At 42.8% G+C, this 25,375-nt stretch overlaps 1 protein-coding gene across 3 annotated transcripts in view; it reads right to left on the bottom strand.

Annotated features, from left to right (window-relative positions):
• tmem132e (transmembrane protein 132E) overlaps nucleotides 1-25,375 on the bottom strand; it is a 1,017,037-nt gene that overhangs the window by 282,515 nt on the left and 709,147 nt on the right. For 2 of the 3 annotated variants that reach the window (XM_062048945.1, XM_062048944.1), the window contains exon 2: nucleotides 17,773-18,727. In XM_062048945.1, the coding sequence (XP_061904929.1) occupies nucleotides 17,773-18,727 (955 nt within the window). Of the gene's footprint in view, nucleotides 1-17,772; nucleotides 18,728-23,958; nucleotides 24,461-25,375 lie in introns of those variants that run through there. The other variant, XM_062048943.1, reaches the window with a different exon arrangement.

Below are 25,375 nucleotides of genomic sequence, written 5' to 3'. Positions count from 1 at the left end.
AATTTATTTTTTTTTTTTAAATTAAATCAACATAAAAAACACAATATATACATTATATATCAATATAGATCAATAAAGTCTGCAGGGATACAATCCGTAAGCACACATGACTGTATTTCTTTATGACAAAAAAAAAATAGGACAGGAGTGCTCTGCTGTTTTTAGGAACCTACTGCCAAAAACGCTTGTAAACAATCCTCTACATGACAGGAGTGTTCTGCTGTTTTTAAGAACAAACTTTAAATGCTTGTCAACCACCCTGTACATGACAGGATTGTTCTGCTGTTTTTAAGAACCTACTGTCAAAAACACTTGTCAACCATCCTCTACATCGGTGGTCCCCAACCACCGGGCCGCGACCCGGTACCGATTGGCCGCACAAGAAATAAAAAATAAATAAAAATAAAAAATGATTTTTTTGTATTTTTTATTAAATCAACATAAAAAACACAATATATACATTATATATCAATATAGATAAATCCAGTCTGCAGGGATACAGTCCGTAAGCGCACATGATTGTATTTCTTTACGACAAAATTTAAAAAAAATACAATAAAATAAAATACATAAACCCCCACCCCCCGGTCCGTGGGACACATTTTCAAGCGTTGACTGGTCCGCAGCTACAAAAAGGTTGGGGACCACTGCTTTACAGAGAGTAAATGGGACAATGAAAAAGGAAGATTACCTCCAAATTCTTCAGGACAACCTAAAATCATCAGCCTGGATTTTGGGTCTTGGGCGCAGTTGGGTGTTCCAACAGGACAATGACCCCAAACACAGGTCAAAAGTGGTCAAGGAATGGCTAAATCTGGCTAGAATAAAGGTTTTAGAATGGCCTTCCCAAAGTCCTGACTTAACCGTGTGGACAATGCTGAAGAAACAAGTCCATGACAGAAAACCAACACATTTAGCTGAACTGCACCAATTTTATCAAGAGGAGTGGTCAAAAATTCAACCAGAAGCTTGTGGATGGCTACCAAAAGCGCCTTATTGCAGTGAAACTTGCCAAGGGACATGTAACCAAATATTAACATTGCTGTATGTATACTTTTGACCCAGCAGATTTGCTCACATTTTCAGTAGACCCATAATAAATTCATAACAGAACCAAACTTCATGAAAGTATGTGCTCCAATCACTCTATCACAAAAAAAATAAGAGTTGTAAAAATGATTGTAAACTCCAGACAGCCATGACATGATGTTCTTTACAAGTGTATGTCAACTTTTGACCACGACTATTTGTCTTTTTTTTTTTCTGAATGCTTTCTCTTTTTAGTCAACTGCTACTCGAAGGTTTCCATGAACGTTGTTTCTTTATTTTTCTCAAGCTGCCGTGCCTCCCTCCGAGGGCCCCCGGTGCCTGCGGACAGTGCTCTAAGTGGGTCACCCTCCTTGGCATCCAGTACTCTCTCTCTCTCTCTCTCTCTCTGTCTCTCTCTCTCCTTAAGCCTTGATTGAGAGCCAGGCCACGTGAATACTTCACGGGGGCACCCAGGCAGGCTGTGGAGCCCCTCCAGTTTCCAAGACGACTAAGCACTTGGTAAAGAATGCGAGCCTCTATGTACCTCGGCGGGCCTACAATAACGTACGTTGTCCGACTAAAGACACAACTGGCAGGGACATACTTGGCCTGGAATGACCCGAGAGCTGTGAAAAGGCTTTGGGTTACGCTAAGCTACTTACCGACAACACCTTTGATACGCGCTCGCTAAGTCGCCATATGATGCCCGGAAAGTAGACTCCGCAGAGTCAGGCTAGCGAGTGGCGCTACGCATCCTCATAACAACAATAATCATTTCAGACGCAGTAAAATGGAGGCCCCGTCCGTCCCGTTGTAAGACAGCTCGCAGATGGTGCTAAAGGAAGCCGAGGGGCGAGAAGGGGGGGATTGAACGCTCTTGTGGAGCCACATGGTAAAACGAAGCACGCTCATCGCTAAAATATGTTTTTTAATGACCTGACAGACTGTGAAGAAGCAACAGACGACCTCGCGTCACTTTATATGGATGATCCCAGTAGGCTGATCTGGAGTCTGCCATATGCCCCACTGAACCTGTCAGGCTTTGGCGTCTTAATTTGAGCGGGAAAACAACAACCTTTTGGTTTGATCGGACTAACAACGGCCACGGTTGAGAAAAATCGTAAATCAAACTTTAGCTCGTCGGGTTGGGTAAAGATCGGACGACTTTCTTGGAACCGTAAGGAGACCACGTTGTGAAAGTCGTAGGTTGGAACCGTAAGGAGACCACGTTGTGAAAGTCGTAGGTTGGAGCCGTACGGAGACCACGTTGTGAAAGTCGTAGGTTGGAACCGTAAGGAGACCACGTTGTGAAAGTCGTAGGTTGGAACCGTAAGGAGACCACGTTGTGAAAGTCGTAGGTTGGAACCGTAAGGAGACCACGTTGTGAAAGTCGTAGGTTGGAACCGTAAGGAGACCACGTTGTGAAAGTCGTAGGTTGGAACCGTAAGGAGACCACGTTGTGAAAGTCGTAGGTTGGAACCGTAAGGAGACCACATTGTGAAAGTCGTAGGTTGGAACCGTAAGGAGACCACGTTGTGAAAGTCGTAGGTTGGAACCGTAAGGAGACCACGTTGTGAAAGTCGTAGGTTGGAGCCGTAAGGAGACCACGTTGTGAAAGTCGTAGGTTGGAACCGTAAGGAGACCACGTTGTGAAAGTCGTAGGTTGGAACCGTAAGGAGACCACGTTGTGAAAGTCGTAGGTTGGAACCGTAAGGAGACCACGTTGTGAAAGTCGTAGGTTGGAGCCGTACGGAGACCACGTTGTGAAAGTCGTAGGTTGGAGCCGTAAGGAGACCACGTTGTGAAAGTCGTAGGTTGGAACCGTAAGGAGACCACGTTGTGAAAGTCGTAGGTTGGAACCGTAAGGAGACCACGTTGTGAAAGTCGTAGGTTGGAACCGTAAGGAGACCACGTTGTGAAAGTCGTAGGTTGGAACCGTAAGGAGACCACATTGTGAAAGTCGTAGGTTGGAACCGTAAGGAGACCACGTTGTGAAAGTCGTAGGTTGGAACCGTAAGGAGACCACGTTGTGAAAGTCGTAGGTTGGAGCCGTAAGGAGACCACGTTGTGAAAGTCGTAGGTTGGAACCGTAAGGAGACCACGTTGTGAAAGTCGTAGGTTGGAGCCGTAAGGAGACCACGTTGTGAAAGTCGTAGGTTGGAACCGTAAGGAGACCACGTTGTGAAAGTCGCAGGTTGGAGCCGTAAGGAGACCACGTTGTGAAAGTCGCAGGTTGGAACCGTAAGGAGACCACGTTGTGAAAGTCGTAGGTTGGAACCGTAAGGAGACCACGTTGTGAAAGTCGTAGGTTGGAACCGTAAGGAGACCACGTTGTGAAAGTCGTAGGTTGGAACCGTAAGGAGACCACGTTGTGAAAGTCGTAGGTTGGAACCGTAAGGAGACCACGGTGTGAAAGTCGTAGGTTGGAGCCGTAAGGACACCACGTTGTGAAAGTCGTAGGTTGGAACCGTAAGGAGACCACGTTGTGAAAGTCGTAGGTTGGAACCGTAAGGAGACCACGTTGTGAAAGTCGTAGGTTGGAACCGTAAGGAGACCACGTTGTGAAAGTCGTAGGTTGGAACCGTAAGGAGACCACGTTGTGAAAGTAGTAGGTTGGAACCGTAAGGAGACCACGTTGTGAAAGTCGTAGGTTGGAACCGTAAGGAGACCACGTTGTGAAAGTCGTAGGTTGGAACCGTAAGGAGACCACGTTGTGAAAGTCGTAGGTTGGAACCGTAAGGAGACCACGTTGTGAAAGTCGTAGGTTGGAGCCGTAAGGAGACCACGTTGTGAAAGTCGTAGGTTGGAGCCGTAAGGAGACCACGTTGTGAAAGTCGTAGGTTGGAGCCGTAAGGAGACCACGTTGTGAAAGTCGTAGGTTGGAACCGTAAGGAGACCACGTTGTGAAAGTCGTAGGTTGTAACCGTAAGGAGACCACGTTGTGAAAGTCATAGGTTGGAACCGTAAGGAGACCACGTTGTGAAAGTCGTAGGTTGGAACCGTAAGGAGACCACGTTGTGAAAGTCGTAGGTTGGAGCCGTAAGGAGACCACGTTGTGAAAGTCGCAGGTTGGAACCGTAAGGAGACCACGTTGTGAAAGTCGTAGGTTGGAACCGTAAGGAGACCACGTTGTGAAAGTCGTAGGTTGGAGCCGTAAGGAGACCACGTTGTGAAAGTCGTAGGTTGGAACCGTAAGGAGACCACGTTGTGAAAGTCGCAGGTTGGAACCGTAAGGAGACCACGTTGTGAAAGTCGTAGGTTGGAACCGTAAGGAGACCACGTTGTGAAAGTCGCAGGTTGGAACCGTAAGGAGACCACGTTGTGAAAGTCGCAGGTTGGAACCGTAAGGAGACCACGTTGTGAAAGTCGTAGGTTGGAACCGTAAGGAGACCACGTTGTGAAAGTCGTAGGTTGGAACCGTAAGGAGACCACGTTGTGAAAGTCGTAGGTTGGAACCGTAAGGAGACCACGTTGTGGAAGTCGTAGGTTGGAACCGTAAGGAGACCACGTTGTGAAAGTCGTAGGTTGGAGCCGTAAGGAGACCACGTTGTGAAAGTCGTAGGTTGGAGCCGTAAGGAGACCACGTTGTGAAAGTCGTAGGTTGGAACCGTAAGGAGACCACGTTGTGAAAGTCGTAGGTTGGAACCGTAAGGAGACCACGTTGTGAAAGTCGTAGGTTGGAACCGTAAGGAGACCACGTTGTGAAAGTCGTAGGTTGGAGCCGTAAGGAGACCACGTTGTGAAAGTCGCAGGTTGGAACCGTAAGGAGACCACGTTGTGAAAGTCGTAGGTTGGAACCGTAAGGAGACCACGTTGTGAAAGTCGTAGGTTGGAACCGTAAGGAGACCACGTTGTGAAAGTCGTAGGTTGGAACCGTAAGGAGACCACGTTGTGAAAGTCGTAGGTTGGAACCGTAAGGAGACCACGTTGTGAAAGTCGTAGGTTGGAACCGTAAGGAGACCACGTTGTGAAAGTCGCAGGTTGGAACCGTAAGGAGACCACGTTGTGAAAGTCGTAGGTTGGAACCGTAAGGAGACGACGTTGTGAAAGTCGCAGGTTGGAACCGTAAGGAGACCACGTTGTGAAAGTCGTAGGTTGGAACCGTAAGGAGACCACGTTGTGAAAGTCGTAGGTTGGAACCGTAAGGAGACCACGTTGTGAAAGTCGTAGGTTGGAACCGTAAGGAGACCACGTTGTGAAAGTCGTAGGTTGGAACCGTAAGGAGACCACGTTGTGAAAGTCGCAGGTTGGAACCGTAAGGAGACCACGTTGTGAAAGTCGCAGGTTGGAACCGTAAGGAGACCACGTTGTGAAAGTCGTAGGTTGGAACCGTAAGGAGACCACGTTGTGAAAGTCGCAGGTTGGAACCGTAAGGAGACCACGTTGTGAAAGTCGCAGGTTGGAACCGTAAGGAGACCACGTTGTGAAAGTTGTAGGTTGGAGCCGTAAGGAGACCACGTTGTGAAAGTCGTAGGTTGGAACCGTAAGGAGACCACGTTGTGAAAGTCGTAGGTTGGAACCGTAAGGAGACCACGTTGTGAAAGTCGTAGGTTGGAACCGTAAGGAGACCACGTTGTGAAAGTCGTAGGTTGGAACCGTAAGGAGACCACGTTGTGAAAGTCGTAGGTTGGAACCGTAAGGAGACCACGTTGTGAAAGTCGTAGGTTGGAACCGTAAGGAGACCACGTTGTGAAAGTCGTAGGTTGGAGCCGTAAGGAGACCATGTTGTGAAAGTCGTAGGTTGGAACCGTAAGGAGACCACGTTGTGAAAGTCGTAGGTTGGAACCGTAAGGAGACCACGTTGTGAAAGTCGTAGGTTGGAGCCGTAAGGAGACCACGTTGTGAAAGTCGTAGGTTGGAACCGTAAGGAGACCACGTTGTGAAAGTCGTAGGTTGGAACCGTAAGGAGACCACGTTGTGAAAGTCGTAGGTTGGAACCGTTAGGAGACCACGTTGTGAAAGTCGTAGGTTGGAACCGTAAGGAGACCACGTTGTGAAAGTCGTAGGTTGGAACCGTAAGGAGACCACGTTGTGAAAGTCGTAGGTTGGAGCCGTAAGGAGACCACGTTGTGAAAGTCGTAGGTTGGAACCGTAAGGAGACCACGTTGTGAAAGTCGTAGGTTGGAACCGTAAGGAGACCACGTTGTGAAAGTCGTAGGTTGGAACCGTAAGGAGACCACGTCGTGAAAGTCGTAGGTTGGAACCGTAAGGAGACCACGTCGTGAAAGTCGTAGGTTGGAACCGTAAGGAGACCACGTCGTGAAAGTCGTAGGTTGGAACCGTAAGGAGACCACGTCGTGAAAGTCGTAGGTTGGAACCGTAAGGAGACCACGTTGTGAAAGTCGTAGGTTGGAACCGTAAGGAGACCACGTTGTGAAAGTCGTAGGTTGGAACCGTAAGGAGACCACGTTGTGAAAGTCGTAGGTTGGAACCGTAAGGAGACCACGTTGTGAAAGTCGCAGGTTGGAACCGTAAGGAGACCACGTTGTGAAAGTCGTAGGTTGGAACCGTAAGGAGACCACGTTGTGAAAGTCGTAGGTTGGAACCGTAAGGAGACCACGTTGTGAAAGTCGTAGGTTGGAACCGTAAGGAGACCACGTTGTGAAAGTCGTAGGTTGGAGCCGTAAGGAGACCACGTTGTGAAAGTCGTAGGTTGGAACCGTAAGGAGACCACGTTGTGAAAGTCGTAGGTTGGAGCCGTAAGGAGACCACGTTGTGAAAGTTGTAGGTTGGAACCGTAAGGAGACCACGTTGTGAAAGTCGTAGGTTGGAACCGTAAGGAGACCACGTTGTGAAAGTCGTAGGTTGGAGCCGTAAGGAGACCACGTTGTGAAAGTCGTAGGTTGGAACCGTAAGGAGACCACGTTGTGAAAGTCGTAGGTTGGAACCGTAAGGAGACCATGTTGTGAAAGTCGTAGGTTGGAACCGTAAGGAGACCACGTTGTGAAAGTCGTAGGTTGGAGCCGTAAGGAGACCACGTTGTGAAAGTCGTAGGTTGGAGCCGTAAGGAGACCACGTTGTGAAAGTCGTAGGTTGGAGCCGTAAGGAGACCACGTTGTGAAAGTCGTAGGTTGGAACTGTAAGGAGACCACGTTGTGAAAGTCGTAGGTTGGAACCGTAAGGAGACCACGTTGTGAAAGTCGTAGGTTGGAACCGTAAGGAGACCACGTTGTGAAAGTCGTAGGTTGGAACCGTAAGGAGACCATGTTGTGAAAGTCGTAGGTTGGAACCGTAAGGAGACCACGTTGTGAAAGTCGTAGGTTGGAGCCGTAAGGAGACCACGTTGTGAAAGTCGTAGGTTGGAGCCGTAAGGAGACCACGTTGTGAAAGTCGTAGGTTGGAGCCGTAAGGAGACCACGTTGTGAAAGTCGTAGGTTGGAACCGTAAGGAGACCACGTTGTGAAAGTCGTAGGTTGGAACCGTAAGGAGACCACGTTGTGAAAGTCGTAGGTTGGAACCGTAAGGAGACCACGTTGTGAAAGTCGTAGGTTGGAACCGTAAGGAGACCACGTTGTGAAAGTCGTAGGTTGGAACCGTAAGGAGACCACGTTGTGAAAGTCGTAGGTTGGAACCGTAAGGAGACCACGTTGTGAAAGTCGCAAGTTGGAACCGTAAGGAGACCACGTTGTGAAAGTCGTAGGTTGGAACCGTAAGGAGACCACGTTGTGAAAGTCGTAGGTTGGAACCGTAAGGAGACCACGTTGTGAAAGTCGTAGGTTGGAACCGTAAGGAGACCACATTGTGAAAGTCGTAGGTTGGAACCGTAAGGAGACCACGTTGTGAAAGTCGTAGGTTGGAACCGTAAGGAGACCATGTTGTGAAAGTCGTAGGTTGGAACCGTTAGTATGCAAGTAAAATGGCATCGCCATGGTAACTTAACATGACAGAGAGCAGAGTCCCAAGCGAGGTATTAGACGTGCGGAGTAAAAGGAGAGGGAGTTAATTGCCTAAAGGTGCACACAAAGGTGCATTTGTGACTTCTCGGCCATGATACCCCACAAGCGGGCTCAACATTCCAGCCCGAACAGGCAAAGACCTTCAAAGCTGCCTCCGCTCCTTAGGGACCAAATTGCAAGAAAAGGGGAGACGAGGGGACAGTCAAAGGCAGGAAGATTCCGACGCATCTTTTAAGACCCCCTTCGCCCCCGCTTTGTGTCATCTTTAATCACCTTCCTCGAGTGACTTCCAGAGCTCAAGGAATTCAAACCTCCAATGAGCGGAGTCACTCGGGTCGGGCTTTGGTCTCCTCACCCGTTCCTTCTTTCTACTCCGCGGTTTCGTCGCCGCTCGTTTCGCCGTCGCTGTCAGGGAGACGCGCAGACACGGCGGCACGCTAAATGTTTCAACAGGCGGGGGACGCGAGACGAGGCCTCCGCCGTGTTATGCAGGAAGATAACGCCGTCTGATTCCGTGACAATCAGAACGTCTGTGTCCCGAACTTGACATTGTGAGGGGGACGTGAATGTTGTCGGCATGAAGACGCATGCTTGGGATTCTTGGAATAGAATAGAATAGAATGGACTTTATTGTCATTATATTTGCATATAACGAGATTAAGGACTCCAATTTAAGGTGCGGTAGTGGGAACAAGTACGGGGTGAAAAAATAAATTACACAAGAGGTAATAAAGACAAAAAAAATAAGAATTGAAATAAACAGACTACTATCCAATAAAAATAATAAGCAATCCTGTACAATATACAAAACACTATACAAATACAAAATACTGTACAGTAGGGGAGGAGGACAATGCTGATAATAAAAGCTTCGCACAGTCTGGCAGCATTATCGCATCATATCAACAACTTCACAAGCCACACCTCCAAATGTCAACTGATCATTACGAAAAAGGCAGGAAAAAATGATATGAATGTAAGGCTTGTTTGGACTAATTACTAACATAGCATAGTTTAGCTTTTTTTTTTAACAATTTTAGTCGAGCCACTAAAAATAATCACCTACTTTACGGCCAATAAACTGCATTTCTTAGTATCTATAATATGATTATCAAGTATTATCATCACTGGAGGACGAGGCTAAACATGTTACACACCGAGAGAAAGCCAGTGGTCCAGTGTCAATTATCATGTATTATTTTATCACTGGTAGACGAGGCTACACATGTTAAACACAGAGAGAAAGCCAGTAGTCAATTATCAAGTATCAAATTTAAAGTATTATTATCACCGGGGGATGAGGCTAAACTTTTTAAACACAGAGAGAGCCACTAGTCAAGTATCAAGTATTATTATCACTGGTAGACGAGGCTACACATGTTAAACACAGAGAGGAAGCCAGTAGTCAATTATCAAGTATCAAATTTCAAGTATTATTATCACTGGGGGATGAGGCTAAACTTTTTAAACACAGAGAGAGCCACTAGTCAAGTATCAAGTATTATTATCACTGGTAGACGAGGCTACACATGTTAAACACAGAGGGGAAGCCAGTAGTCAATTATCAAGTATCAAATTTCAATTATTATTATCAGTGGGGGATGAGGCTAAACTTTTTAAACACAGAGAGAGCCACTAGTCAAGTATCAAGCATTATTATCACTGGTAGACGAGGCTACACATGTTAAACACAGAGAGGAAGCCAGTAGTCAATTATCAAGTATCAAATTTAAAGTATTATTATCACCGGGGGATGAGGCTAAACTTTTTAAACACAGAGAGAGCCACTAGTCAAGTATCAAGCATTATTATCACTGGTAGACGAGGCTACACATGTTAAACACAGAGAGGAAGCCAGTAGTCAATTATCAAGTATCAAATTTAAAGTATTATTATCACCGGGGGATGAGGCTAAACTTTTTAAACACAGAGAGAGCCACTAGTCAAGTATCAAGTATTATTATCACTGGTAGACGAGGCTACACATGTTAAACACAGAGGGGAAGCCAGTAGTCAATTATCAAGTATCAAATTTCAAGTATTATTATCACCGGGGGATGAGGCTAAACTTTTTAAACACAGAGAGAGCCACTAGTCAAGTATCAAGTATTATCATCACTGGTAGACGAGGCTACACATGTTAAACACAGAGAGAAAGCCAGTAGTCAATTATCAAGTATCAAATTTCAAGTATCATTATCACCGGGGGATGAGGCTAAACTTTTTAAACACAGAGAGAGCCACTAGTCAAGTATCAAGTATTATTATCACTGGTAGACGAGGCTACACATGTTAAACACAGAGAGGAAGCCAGTAGTCAATTATCAAGTATCAAATTTCAAGTATTATTATCACTGGGGGATGAGGCTAAACTTTTTAAACACAAAGAGAGCCACTAGTCAAGTATCAAGTATTATTTGATCACTGGTAGACGAGGCTACACATGTTAAACACAGAGAGGAAGCCAGTAGTCAATTATCAAGTATCAAATTTCAAGTATTATTATCACCGGGGGATGAGGCTAAACTTTTTAAACACGGAGAGAGCCACTAGTCAAGTATCAAGTATTATTATCACTGGTAGACGAGGCCACACATGTTAAACACAGAGAGAAAGCCAGTAGTCAATTATCAAGTATCAAATTTCAAGTATTATTATCACCGGGGGATGAGGCTAAACTTTTTAAACACAGAGAGAGCCACTAGTCAAGTATCAAGTATTATTATCACTGGTAGACGAGGCTACACATGTTAAACACAGAGAGGGAGCCAGTAGTCAATTATCAAGTATCAAATTTAAAGTATTATTATCACCGGGGGATGAGGCTAAACTTTTTAAACACAGAGAGAGCCACTAGTCAAGTATCAAGTATTATTATCACTTCATGATGAGGCTAAACCGAGAGAAAGACAGTAATCAAGTATCAAATATGAAGTTAACACTGGGGGAATAGGTTAACCTTGTTAAACACAGAGAGAAAGCCAGTCGTCGAGTATCAAGTATCAACAACTATCATTATCACTGAAGGATGAGGCTAAACATGTTACACACAGAGAAAAAGCCAGTAGTCAAGTATCAAATATCAAGTGTTATTATCACTGGGGGATGAGGCTAAACTTGTTAAACACAGAGAAAGGCCTGCACAGAGTCCTGACCTGAACCCGATAGGACACCTTTGGGATGAATTAGAGCCAGGTCTTCTCGACCAACGTCAGCGTTGGAACCTCACCAATGCGCTTTTGGAAGAATGGTTGAAAATTCCTATAAACACACTCCGCAACCTTGTGGACAGCCTTCCCAGAAGAGTTTAATAGCTGCAAAAGGTGGAGCGACATCATATTGAACCCTATGGGTTAGGAATGGGATGGCACTTCAAGTTCATATGTGAGTCAAGGCAGGTGGCCAAATACTTATGATAATAGCTTCAATATAGAGCAGTGGTTCTTAACCTGGGTTCGATCCAACCCTAGGGGTTCGGTGAGTCGGGCTCAGGGGTTCGGCGGAGGTCAAGACACACCCGACTCATCGTGTAAATAAAAACTTCTCCCTATCGCCGTATTACGGATACGGCAACAGCAGAAGTCAAACTGATTTGCAGGTGTGTAATTTGTTGTGAGTTTATGCACTTTGTTGGTTTTGTTGTTTGAACAAGGTGATGTTCATGCACGGTTCATTTTGTGCACCAGTAATAAAACATGGTAACACTTTAGTATATGGAACATATTCACCATCAATTAGTTGCTTATTAACATGCAAATTAGTAACATATTGGCTCTTAACTAGTCATTATTAAGTACTTATTAATGCCTTATTCGGCATGGCCTTATTATAACCCTAACCCTCTAACCCTGGCCCTAACCCTCTAACCCTGGCCCTAACCCTCTAACCCTAACCCTAACCAAATAACTCTAAATTAAGTCTTTGTTACTTAGAATATGTTCCCCTAGTGTCCAAAAAACTCTAAATTAAGTCTTTGTTACTTAGAATACGTTCCCCATACTAAAGTGTTACCAAAAACATATAACTTTGTCTTGAAATCGAAATTTTTATTTATTTATTTTTCACTAAAGAAGGGTTCGGTGAATGCGCATATAAAACTGGTGGGGTTCGTTACCTCCAACAAGGTTAAGAACCACTGATATAGAGGCAACATTTTTTTTTCCCACTCTGCTCCTACTTCAACGTAAAATAAGTGAAGTGAATTCAGTGTTTCCCATAACTGCCAAGATACCTGTGGCGGTGGGGGCGTGGCCACCATGACATCATCGAGTAATTTGCATAATTTACTACAATTATATGATTTTCTCTAAAAAGGCTCAAAAAATGTATATTTACTAATTAATAATAACAGTTTTGTTTTAAACGTCCATCCATCCATCCATCCATTGTACAATATAATTACAACACTTTATGTACATATTTATATACAGATTTGAACAATAAGTTATTCACTGAAATATATTTATTAATTGTGGTTCTTACAAAAAATATATCTTATAAAATATAAAAGCTAAAATGTCTCTTAAAACTCTGCCCCTTTAATTAGTGCATACTAAATAATTTAACTTTAGCCTACTACTACAACCATGTTATTTACCAGCAACATAAAGTGAAACAGAAGCAGAGGTGTCCTGCCACAGTCAGTAACAAATAAACAGAAAACAGTAGTGGTCAAATACAAATAAGGCAACAAGAGAAGTATCCTACACTTCTCTTTTGTAAAGTAAATCTGAACAGCCGATATGGGCATCTACATCAACTATATGATTTGCCTGAGAAGCTGGACAGGACAAAAAATAAATAAATAAATTAATTAATTTTAAAAAAAAAATAAAATAAAAAATCTATTTGTGGCGTACGTAATTCTTTTGTGGCGGGCCGCCACAAATAAATGAATGTGTGGGAAACACTGGAATTATATTTATATAGCGCTTTTCTCTAGTGACTCAAAGCACTTTACATAGTGAAACCCAATATCTGAGTTACATTTAAACCAGTGTGGGTGAAACTGGGAGCAGGTGAATAAAGTGTCTTGCCCAGGGACACAACGGCAGTGACTAGGATGGCAGAAGCTGGTATCGAACCTGGAACCCTCAAGTTGCTGGCAAGGCCACTCTACCAACCGAGCTATGCCGCCCCAAATAAACGTTTTTATGCATTTTTCTCCAGCTGCTTTGTCTGGGCTCTAGTCCGTTGAGCTACAAAAAAAAAAAAAAAAAAAGTCCCCCTAATTTCCCTCAAACCGCTGTGCCTTTCTCGAAATCTCAAAAGCCGTGAGTGTTTCTCTGAATTCAGCACGAGTTTGAACATTGTGCTGCTGATTTTCTATGACTCCTCAAGCTGCTGCTGCGCTTCCCGCCCGCTGCTCTGCGGACTGAGCGTTGGCTGGTGTTTGTCAGGCCTTATCATTAGGGGAAATTAATTGCCTCCATATGGTAAAACTGGTATTACTCAGCGTGCTATCACAGCCGCAGCGCTGTGAAATGTCAACGAATGTTTGTTTACACACATTTTTCATTAAACAGCGTCGCGTTCGCTGTTGATTTTCACTCATTTGGACCCGAAGTTTCCCCCCTCTTAAGTTTTTTTATTGTTGGAATAAATCAGCATTTACTGCAGTGTGTCTGCAGGGAGAAACAATACTGGTTTTCTGCAGACGCCTAATGAGCCGCTGAGGCTTAATAATTATTCAGCAAATCTCAGAGTTTAAGTCGGTAAGAGATTATGCTAAGATTACAATAATGTGTTAGCAGACGGTTTCATCACCCTACGTAAGTTAGCGGGTAATAAAGTCCCTCCAGCTGCCTCCGTTCTTCAGTGATCCGACGGTGAAAATGACTGCGGATAAAAACTTCAATAAACACGAAGGAATTAGTCAAGATCAATCAGGTCCGTATTTCCACACGGGGGGTCAAAGTGGGATACTTGGTGAGTTGTTGACCAGAATACGGCGGCGCTGGCGTGCAGAGACAACGCTGTAATGGCGCGGATTGTTATTAAAAACGCAGCATAAAAGAACGGGAGTCCGAAGACGTGACATAAAAGTGGAAAAAAGGTTTCACGGCAATGAGTAAACTGACACGTTGGAAACTTTACTGCCACCCCGCAGATATTACCACCACAACCACGTTTACAGGCAACCATGTTTGAAATAGCGTTTGCATATCATCTTAAACTGCCAACCACTAAATACAACAACATATCCCAGCTTTTTACCATCATATTTGTACATATCGTATTTGCTGATGTTGCTCTATTGTTGTTGTTGTTGTGTTTGTCTCTCTGTCTTATCCCCCTCTTGTCCCTGCAATTTCCCCCTGTGTCTTCCTTTTTTTTCTCTTTCTGTCCCCTCCTGCTCCGGCCCGGCTGCACCAAATGATAATATAAATACATTTAATAAAGTCAAAATACAAATAAGGCAACGAGAGAAGTATCCCACACTTCTCTTTTGTAAAGTATATTTGTACAGCCGATATGGGCAACTACATCATCAATATGATTTGCCTGAGAAGCTGGACAGGACAAAAATAAATAAATAAATAAATAAATACATTTTTTTTAAAACATCCCAGCTGACATTTTCCACTCAAAGGCTTGATTTAAGTATAACTGCCACTTCTGGTTATTTACTGAATAAAATGTTAAATTATTCATCTTCTTCATTTTATTTATTTAAATTTTATTCATACTTGCAAATATTTATATTCATTTACAAAAACCATGTCATTAATATTTCAACTATACGTATTACTATTTGTTGCTTATTCACTGCAGGCATTTTTTTTTACTAATCAATAAAAAAAAATTTGTTATTAAATTTTTAATAATTATATGTAGTCTTTTTTTTAATTTTTTAGTCTGATTCATGATAAATATTTAAAAAAAAATATATATATTTTTAAAAGCTGTTCAACCTTGAAATTCATATTTCAAAGTGCTATTTTAAACTTTTGGTTGCCAATTTAACACGGGTGACTTCTTTTGAAAATGTATGTAACATAGTACTAATGCATTATCATTTTTTTATAATTGACTTTTATACATTTGTATTTATCTTCTATTTTGTTTTGTCTCTATAACATTTTAAAGCAGTCAACCATGTCATGAGTATTACAGCCCTATCAATTGCTTTTCCTTACTGATTAGACACAGGTGTTTTTGGTAAAGTACCACAGGTGTTACTCTTTTTTTTTTCTTTTTTTTTTTACCTATTTACTTCTATTTCAATTGTATTTGTGTCAGAAATTTACAAAGATTTTGATTCATAGATAAAATCATTTAACCATGTCATCAATACTATTTCCAGATTTATTGCTTTTCCTTGCTGATTTACCGTAAGTGTTTTTTGTTTTTTTTAACCACGGGTGTTGCTAATCAATTCTACCTTTTTTATTTTTGAGTTTAAAAAAATATATTTAAATTTTCATTGCATTCATGTCGATAAAAAATATATATAAAATAATGTAAAATATTTGCATTTATTTATAAAATCAATCTACCTCATCCTGATTATTTCTGCCATATTAACTGTCTTTCAATGTTGATTTACTTTGGGTGTTTTTCTAATGTGCCGCAGGTGTTATTATTCCTCATTTTCTTTGTAAGTTTTTGTTTCACTCATCGTGATTTATATTTTCTTAATATTCTTGAATATTTACACTTATGTGTATGTTTTAAACACAAGCAGGTCACCTTATGATCAATATATTGACCATAAAAATTGCTTTTTGTTGGAAAAAAGTAAAGGAACACCTTTGTCGGTGTTTCTTTCCATAATTATAACCAATGATTACTAATTTTAGCTATAACTAAAACAGTACAGTAATTTCACACTGAGCTTCCAGTATGTGATTTTACTGCCATCTAGTGTTTTACTTTTTAAGCCTGTGTGGTATAAAACAAGTAAAACATTAATACAGAATTTTTTTTGCGATTTTTGTTTAAATCCTTGGCTTCTTTTCGGTTATGTTCACAAATTTGGACATCAAAAGTTGATTCATTTATATTTAAAGAAAATACGCCTCAAAACATTACAACTTTTGTCGCAACTTTCTGAAAAAGCTGCCGCAAATTCAGGCTTTCTAGGCCGCGACAAAAAAGCCAGCGCAATCCTGGAGGGAGTGATTAAGTACCGTATTTTCCGGACCATTAGCCGCACTTAAAATACTTTTTTTTACGCAAAACTCAACAGTACGCCTAATGTACGGAATACGTCTGGTTTTGCTTTCAACCTCGAAGCAATTTTATTTGGTACATGGTCTGACCAGTAGATGGCAGTCAAACATAAGAGATACGTGTAGACTGCACTATGATGGCAATATGACTCAAATTAAACAACACCAACATTTTATATGTTCCATTGAAAATGTAGAACATTACACACGGCGCTCAAAAATCTATCAAAATGTTTTAGTACAACTTTGGTAAGCTATGAAGCCGCACCGCTTGATGGAACAAGTATTTTTATGGTGTGTGTATAAGGTAAGACATATTATCTGGCGTTTTGTTTCGCAATATTATGCAAAATAAACTCTTCTTACCTTCTGGTAACTGCTGATCTGTATTTGGGATCTGCATAAATCCTGATAAATTGCGTACATCCGCCTTTGTAGTCCGTGCAGACTTCATAGTTGATAAGCTTCTTCTTTTTCTCTATCTTCTTGTTATGGGATATTCATCCTACGCTGTTGCCATTTCTAATATAAAGTAGTGTAAAGTTCTTACTTATATATGTCAGTAAACTCGCCACGAAAGCGCTAAAATATACCGGTGTAGTGAGTTTACGTTATTCACCCAAGGAACTTTAGAAATTAGAGAGTTCTGGTCTGACGGTTTTTCACGGGACACACCTTGTTGTTGTTTACGGATGAGGAGATGCTGCTCCGTTATTGATTGAAGTAAAGTCTGAATGTCATTAAAACAGTTAGCGCCATCTTTTGACACTTCTTCCACTCCCGTCCTTGCACGCTACACCGCTACAACAAAGATGACGGGGAGAAGATGCTGCCGAAGGTGAGCCACGTAAAAAAAAACGCCCACAAAACGGTGCATCCGGAAGCGACTGTCAGTAGGCGGCTTGAAGATGATCTGTAAAACATAATCTATGCAACATTTTGACCAAAGAACCACCATTACGTGTTATGTAGACCAATGGTCCCCAACCTTTTTGTAGCTGGGGACCGGTCAACGCTTTAAAATTTGTCCCACGGACCGGGGGGGGGGGGGGGATTTTTTTTTTTTCATTTTTTTTTTTTCATAAAGAAATACAATCATGTGTGCTTATGGACTGTATACCTGCAGACTGTATTGATCTATATTGACATACACATACACAATATGTATATATAGTGTTTTTATGTTGATTTAATTTAAAAATATATATATATATATTTTAAATTTTTTAAAATTTCTTTTTTTTTTCTAATTTCCTGCGCGGCCCGGTACCAATCGGTCCGCGGACCGGTACCGGGCGGCGGCCCGGTGGTTGGGGACCACTGATGTAGACCACAAGGAAGTGTTTTACATTTAGAAAAAAAAAAAAAGACTTCTTTAATGTGCCCTATAATCCGGTGCGCCATTATATATGAAAAAAGATCGCAAATAGACCATTTATCAGCAGTGTGCCTTCTAATCCGGTGCACTATGGTGCGGAAAATACGGTAGTTTAAAAAAACACATATGATAAATTACCACAGTTTATAAATAAACGTTATGGTTGGCAAAATATGACATAAATGAGCCAGAAAACAACTATTTTGGTCAACTGTTGTTTCCGACAAGGAAAAAGCATTTAAGGTTAAACGTTACTCAAACATGGCTTTGAGGAAACAGACAGCATGCAACTTACTTGAGGGTGAACTGCTCTACAGAGGAGTTGGGCATCAAGTACAAGAAGATCCTGAGTGTCTCTCCAGGCTTGAGAGGCTTCTCTGGCAGCCTGAGGAACATGTTCTTGTCCAGCTGCTTGTCCACCAGCAGCTGCTCCTGGCTGGCCTGATACAGGCTGATGCTGCCGATGCGCAGCAGGGGGTGCTGCGACATAGGCTCCCCCCTGGACCCTCCGCCGGCCCTGTGGCCCGAGGTCTCGCCGCACTCGCCCTCCGCGTTGGGCTCGTGCAGCGTGTAGTAGAGCTCTGTCTGGAGGGTCTCGCCGGTGAGCCCGTCCAGGAGTCCGTCCCCGGAGCCTTTCCGGCGACCCAGCGGCGCCACGTTGGCGTTAAACCAGGTCGCCGGCAACTCCAGCTGGGCCAAACACTGCGCCAGGTTGCCTTTCATGCGGCACGACGTTTTAATCTCCCGGACGTCGCGGAAGGCATGCAGGCGGACGCACGGCAGCTTGTCCTGAGCCTTGAAGTCGTCCCAATCCCGGCCGGCGATGTAGAAAAACACCTGCACCGCGGGGTTGTTGGAGAACACCCTCGACTGGACAATGAAGGCTCGCACCTTCCAGTTGACGGTCAGCTGGCCAGGAATGTCCAGCGGACTGGTTGGCTGAAGCAACTCCTTAGACAGCGACTGGTCCCGGGCAAAAGGCCCAAAGCTGATGTTGATGGCGGGGAGGTCCTTTGTCTGGAAAACCACAAAACTCTCGGAGCGCTGCAGAGGGTGTCCGCCGCTGGGACCGCCGCTGGCTCCCGCGTTTTGTCCCGAGACCTGAGCCTCGCGCAGAAAGAAGGCGAGCTGCGCGTTGGACATTTTGAAGTTGGCCGGCAGGTAGACGTTGGGGGGCGTAGGACGGGCCGTCGCCGCCGAGGAGCCGAAGAGGCCGTCGGAACTGGTCGGGGAGACATTCCCTGCGAGAGCTGCGGACAGAGAGAAAAAAAACCAACAACGTTAAAGTCAACCATCTTCATTTTTTTTCAAAGGTCTGCCCTACTCATGGTCAGAGGGATGGGGGCTGGAGTCTATCCCAGCTGACGTAGGTTTCTCAACTCAATTCAGACATAGAACATTAGCTTTGATATTTGCTATTGTCAGTGGTTACCATGATTCCACCGGGGATCCGTAAAGTCCAGACTGACCTAACTGAACTTTCATGCTTAAAAGGAAGCACTAGTAAACACTTAGCTGGTGTTTCAAGGCATGGAAATCAGGAACTGAGTTCATAGTTGAGAGTGGGAAAAAGACAAAGTGAACAAAGTACAAGCAACTCTCAATGCAAAGCAACCAAACTTTCCCAAGTACGTGTTTGTACTGCCATGACGTCATCATCCACGCTACCATCTGCAGTCAACTCATCCGCACCTGCTACTTTTCTGATTTTGTGGACCAAAAAAAAACTGCATCATCTTTTTCAAAATAGGTCCAATAAAAGTTGGGACTATTGTTTTGCAATTAAACGTTACAGGAAAATATTAAAAAAAATGTTTTCGAAGTATCCCATTTTTTGTACATCATAGATTTTATTCTTTAAAATTATTTTTGTTCATATTTCATTTTTATCCATCCACTTCCGCTTATCCAAAGTCGGGTCGCGGGGGCAGCAGCCTAAGCAGAGAAGCCCAGACTTCCCTCTCCCCAGCTACTTCGTTTAGCTCTTTTCCGGTGGATCCCGAGGCAGTCCCAGCTATCCTGGGAGACATAGTCTCTCCGCCGTGTCCTGGGTCTTCCCCGTGGTCGCTTACCGGTCGGAAGCGCCTCGGGGGAATTCTGACCAGATGCCCGAACCACCTCATCCGGCTCCTCTCGTGGAGGAGCAGTGGCTTTACTTTGAGCTCCTCCCGAATGACAGAGCTCTTCACCCTACCTCTACGGGAGAGCCTTGCCACCCGATTACCCGCTTGTACCCGTGATTTTGTCCTTTTGGTCATAACCCAAAGCTCATGACCATAGGTGAGGACAGGAATGTAGATCGACCGGTAAATTGAGAGCTTTGCTCTACGGCTTAGTTGCTTTTTCACCACGACGGACCGATACATCACTGCAGACGCCGCACCGATCCACGATCCACAAACGATCCACTCTTCCCTCACTCGTCAACTAGACCCCGAGGTACTTGAACTTCTCCGCTTGGGGCAGGAGCAGAGAAGGATCTCCTCCCTAACCCGGAGATGGCACTCCACCCTTTTCCGGGCGAGAACCACGGACTTGGAGGTGCTGGTTTTTATCATCATTATCTTTTTATTTCATATATAATAAATTGTATTAAATAATTAAATATATTCAGAATGGTCTAAAAAAATTACCCAGTTACCACTTATTATAACTGAACTTGGATGAACTGAGACCTAGTGTAGTAACACCGCTAAAAAACTTCAAAGTTTACACGACTCTCGTAAAATTCACAGAACGCCCATATAAGGATCATCTGAACGCTGTTTTGTAACGATACTCTGCTCCGGTTTACGGTGGCAAGGATGCCTGCCTGTCAGCACATCCTAAAACCAAAACAAGGAAATGACGTCTCGGTGACGTTTTGGGGAAAAACGACGAGGATTGGCTTTGGAAGTTGCAGCGATTAAGATCAAAGAGCCCCCTTCCTCAGGATGTAAAAAACTAGAAGATAATCTGAATTCACGTAAAAATGGCCTACTCTACTTCTTCTAAATCCGACTTTTGCGCATGTTCTAATCCAGTCAATGATTTCTGACGTGTTGTTGTGACGTTTTGGGGCAAAACAACAACTGACGTAAAAATTGCGGTGATTGAGATCAAAGGCCCTGCTTCTCAGGATGGCAACAACCAGACCAGCGATTCTCAAAATGTGGTGTGCAGGCTCCATCTAGTGGTACGCCAGAGTATCACTTAATTAAAGTACAGTGTTTTATTTTCCTGTATTCAAACACAGTGTTACTGATCAAGCTGTGTGTAATGTTAGTTTACATACACACAAACAATATATTTAATATACTCATTAAATTAAACATCTGCTTTGTTTTTAATGAGTACTTAGGGGCTTACTACGCTGCTGTATTTTAATTGGTTATTACGGTGGTGCTTGGAGAGTAAGAGTTTACTGAGATGGTACTTGGTGGAAAAAGTTTGAGAACCAATATTTAAAATTCTAATCGCTACCAACATTAAACCCTAACACATAAAGATTGTCTTAGTGATGGTCTTTAACGATAAAATGCTACTTTTCTCGGTAAATCCGACTTTTGCACGGGCTCCAATTCAAACAAGGGTATTTGACGTCAAGAACTAAAACATTTTTTAAGGTACAAAACAGCCAAACCCGTAAAGATGATCTGAATACAATTTTTCAACTAGAAACTATACCAGAAACTAGACTACAAACAACTAGACCAGCGATTTTCAAACTGTGATGCTCAGGCTCCATCTAGTGGTACAACAGAGAATGACTTAATTAAAGTACAGTGGGTTTTTTCCCTATATTCAAACACAGTGTTACTGTTCAAGTTGTGTGTAATGTTACAGTTGCCAAAAATACAAACAAAATATTAAATATACTTGCTAAACATGTTTTTAATGAGTACTTAGGCTTACAACGCTACTGTATATTGGTTATTACGGTGGTACTTGGAGAGCCAAGCGTTTTCTGTGGTGATACGTGGTGAAAAAGAACCACTGAACTAGACACTATTTGAAATTCTAAAAACCCTACCAACATTAAACCCTGAGACGTAAAGATCACCTTAACGATACATTGCTACTTTTGTCGGAAAGTCCGACTTTTGCACGTGCGCCAATTCAAACAAGGATTTCTGACGTATTGTGATGTTTTGGGGCAATACAACAATTGGCATAGTGGTTGAGATCAAAGAGACCACTTCTCAGGATGCAAACAAATACAACAGATTCAGAATACAAAACAGCCAAGTTCATAAAAATGACCCGAATACACATTTTTTACGATACTTTTGTCGGAAAAGCCAACTTTTGCACTTTTTCCAATCCAAACAATGGTTTCTGACGTACCCTTGGGACGTTTTAGGGGGAAACAACAATTGGCGTGAAAGTTGCGGTGGTTGAGATCAAAGAGACCACTTATCAGGATGTAAACAACAACAACATTTCTAAAGTACAAAACAGCCAAACTCGTAAAGATGACCCAAATGCAATTTTTTTAACAATACTTTACTGTTACTTTTGATTGTAAAGCCGACTTTTGCAAGTTTTCCAATTCAAACCAGGATTTCTGACGTATTGTTGTGACGTGTTGGGGCAATACAACAATTGGCATAATAGTTGGGGTGGTTGAGATCAAAGTCCCCTGTTACTCAGGGTGCAAACAAATACACAAGATTCAGAATACAAAACAGCCAAGCTCATAAAAATTACCAGAATGCAAATTTTTAACAATACTTTTGTCGGAAAAGTCGACTTTTACACAATTTCTAATCCAAACAATGGTTTCTAATGCATTAGTGTGACGTTTTGAGGCAATACAACAATTGGCATAAAAGTTGCGGTGTATGAGATCGAAGAGCCCGTTTCCTCAGGATCCAAACTACAACATTTTTAAAGTACAAAACAGCCAAACTCGTAAAGATGAACCAAATGCAATTTTTTTAACAATACTATGTTTGTAAAGCTGACTTTTGTACGTTTTCCAATCCAAACAATGATTTTTATAAGTCTAAGTCTAAAAGTTGTGGTGGTTGAGATCAAAGAGACCACTTATCAGGATGTAAACTACTTAAAACATTTTAAAAAGTACAAAACAGCACAAACTGGTAAAGATGACATGAATGCAATATTTTGGACAACACTTTGTTTGTAAAGCCGACTTTTGCACGTTTTCCAATCCAAACAATAATTTTTGACGTCTAAGTCCAAAAGTTGCAATGGTTGAGATCAAAGAGACCACTTATCAGGATATAAACCACTTAAAACATTTGAAAAAGTACAAAACAGCCAAACTCGTGGACTTTTGAACGTTTTCCAATCCAAAAAATGATTTTTGACGTCTAAGTCTAAAAGTTGCAATGGTTGAGATCAAAGAGACCACTTATCAGGATATAAACCCCTTAAAACATTTTAGAAAGTACAAAACAGCCAAACTCGTAAAAATGACCCGAATGCAATTTTTTGAACAACACTTTGTTGCAAAGCCGACTTTTGAACGTTTTCCAATCCAAAAAATGATTTTTGACGTCTAAGTCTAAAAGTTGCAATGGTTGAGATCAAAGAGACCACTTATCAGGATGTAAACCACTTAAAACATTTTAAAAAGTACAAAACAGCCAAACTGGTAAAGATGACATGAATGCAATATTTTGAACAACACTTTGTTTGTAAAGCCGACTTTTGCACGTTTTCCAATCCAAACAATGATTTTTCACGTCTAAGTCCAAAAGTTGCAATGGTTGAGATCAAAGAGTCCACTTATCAGGATATAAACCACTTAAAACATTTTAAAAAGTACAAAACAGCCAAACTCGTAAAGATGACCCGAATGCAATTTTTTGAACAACACTTTGTTGCAAAGCCGACTTTTGAACGTTTTCCAATCCAAAAAATTATTTTTGACGTCTAAGTCTAAAAGTTGCAATGGTTGAGATCAAAGAGACCACTTATCAGGATATAAACCACTTAAAACATTTTAAAAAGTACAAAACAGCCAAACTCGTAAAGATGACCCGAATGCAATTTTATGAACAACACTTTGTTGCAAAGCCGACTTTTGAACGTTTTCCAATCCAAAAAATGATTTTTGACGTCTAAGTCTAAAAGTTGCAATGGTTGAGATCAAAGAGACCACTTATCAGGATATAAACCACTTAAAACATTTTAAAAAGTACAAAACAGCCAAACTCGTAAAGATGACCCGAATGCAATTTCAACAAAAATTTGACTTTTGCATGTGTTCCGTTTCCAAATAACGATTTTTGACGTATTTTTGACGACAAAGTGAAAATCTGGGTTTGAAGTTTCGCTAATTCTCCCAGTGCTATCACAAAATCCACAGAACACAAAAAAACTCCGACAGAAACTTAATTGTTTTCAATTCCAAAAACCCCTTTGGCTGGATTGACGATCAACAAAACAGCCTTTTGGTGTGCGGGGGGTCACGACCCTCACTTTAAAGACTATTCCACAACAGAACAGTGACAGCAAATAAGTGACGTACTTATCAAAATAATCCAAAACTGAGCACAAAAACAAAAATTCCGGTCCCCATAGTCCAAACCATGGATTAAAAGTCCCATATTCCAAATGGAGTTTACTCCGGCATCCTTTCTCGGTCCGAATGATCCCAAAGTTTCACTTCACTGTCGCGCTCTTTGTTGTGCTGCTAGTTTCTTCTTCTCCCGGCTCCTGTTGCAGGCTAACAAAAGGTTTTTCCACCGCGGTCCTTGAACTTGTTTAATTCCCCGTGGCTTTAAAGTCCCAGTGTGTGTGTGTGTGTGTGGGTTGCAGCTCCACGACACACACCGCAGCCAGCCGGCCGACATGCACACCGCTAACTACTCTATGACTCCGGGACAGGCGCTGGCTGATAGACGGGATCCACCCCGCCTGGTGGTGGGCACTACAGACAAAGCATTGGACGCCGCCCCATCCTCGCCACACCTTGTCTGCTATAATCACCGCACACACACCCACACACACACACACACGTGGGGTGGGGGGGAAGCGTACGGAATAACACTCAATCCGTGTGCTGCCTCTGGACGTGTTCAGGCAGACTTGGTGAGGCGGGGGATGGATGTGTTGCTTGAGCGCCTCCGGGCAGTGGAAGAGTAGCAAAGTAGACGAAGAAGAAGGAGAGGGAGGGATTAGGTAAAGATTATTGATGAATTAGCCTGGCTCTCCTTCCTTTCTCCTCCCCGTTTGAGCCCCATGAGAAATCCATGAGAATGGAGGGATGTCGCTCATGAAGGGGGAGGAAAAAAAGGGGGGTGGGCGGTGTGCTAGGAATGCCTGTGATAAAAGAAGAAGGGGGCGGGTGGGGGGTGGGTGGGGAGTGTGAAAGCGAGAGGCGACAAAAGAAGAAGAAAAAGTGGAAGCAACAACATCCCGCTCGTGCAAATGAAGAGAGCCCATGCAGGATAATGATGCGAGAGGGAGGCTACTGGAGTGTTTATCGACCGAACCAAAGCTACTGTCTCGTCTTGATCAGCTCCGACGGCAACAGAAAATGGGGAAAAACGTTCACTTTTCCCACTTACCGTATTTTTGGGACTATAAGGAGCACTTAAAATTATTTCATTTTCTCAAAAATCGACAGTGCGGCTAAGAACCCGGCGGGCCTAATGTACGGAATATTGTCGGTTGTGCTTACCGGCCTCAAAGCTATTTTTATTTGGTACATTAGTGTTTTTCAACCACCGTGCAGATACAGTCTGGTGTGCCGTGGGGTAAAAAATATTTTTTGCAAACCAGTATTTATAGTCGGCAAATGATTTGTTGTTGTTGAGTGTCGGTGCTGTCTAGAGCTCGGCAGAGTAACCGTGTAATACTCTTCCATATCAGTAGGTGGCAGCAGGTAACTGATTGCTTTGTAGATGTCGGAAACAGCGGGAGGCAGTGTGCAGGTAAAAAAG

This window comes from Entelurus aequoreus, linkage group LG05, assembly GCF_033978785.1.
Source record: "Entelurus aequoreus isolate RoL-2023_Sb linkage group LG05, RoL_Eaeq_v1.1, whole genome shotgun sequence".
Classification (NCBI taxonomy): domain Eukaryota; kingdom Metazoa; phylum Chordata; class Actinopteri; order Syngnathiformes; family Syngnathidae; genus Entelurus; species Entelurus aequoreus.
The sequence above is the reverse complement of the archived record's forward strand: the minus strand, read 5'-3'. Positions and strand labels throughout refer to the sequence as shown.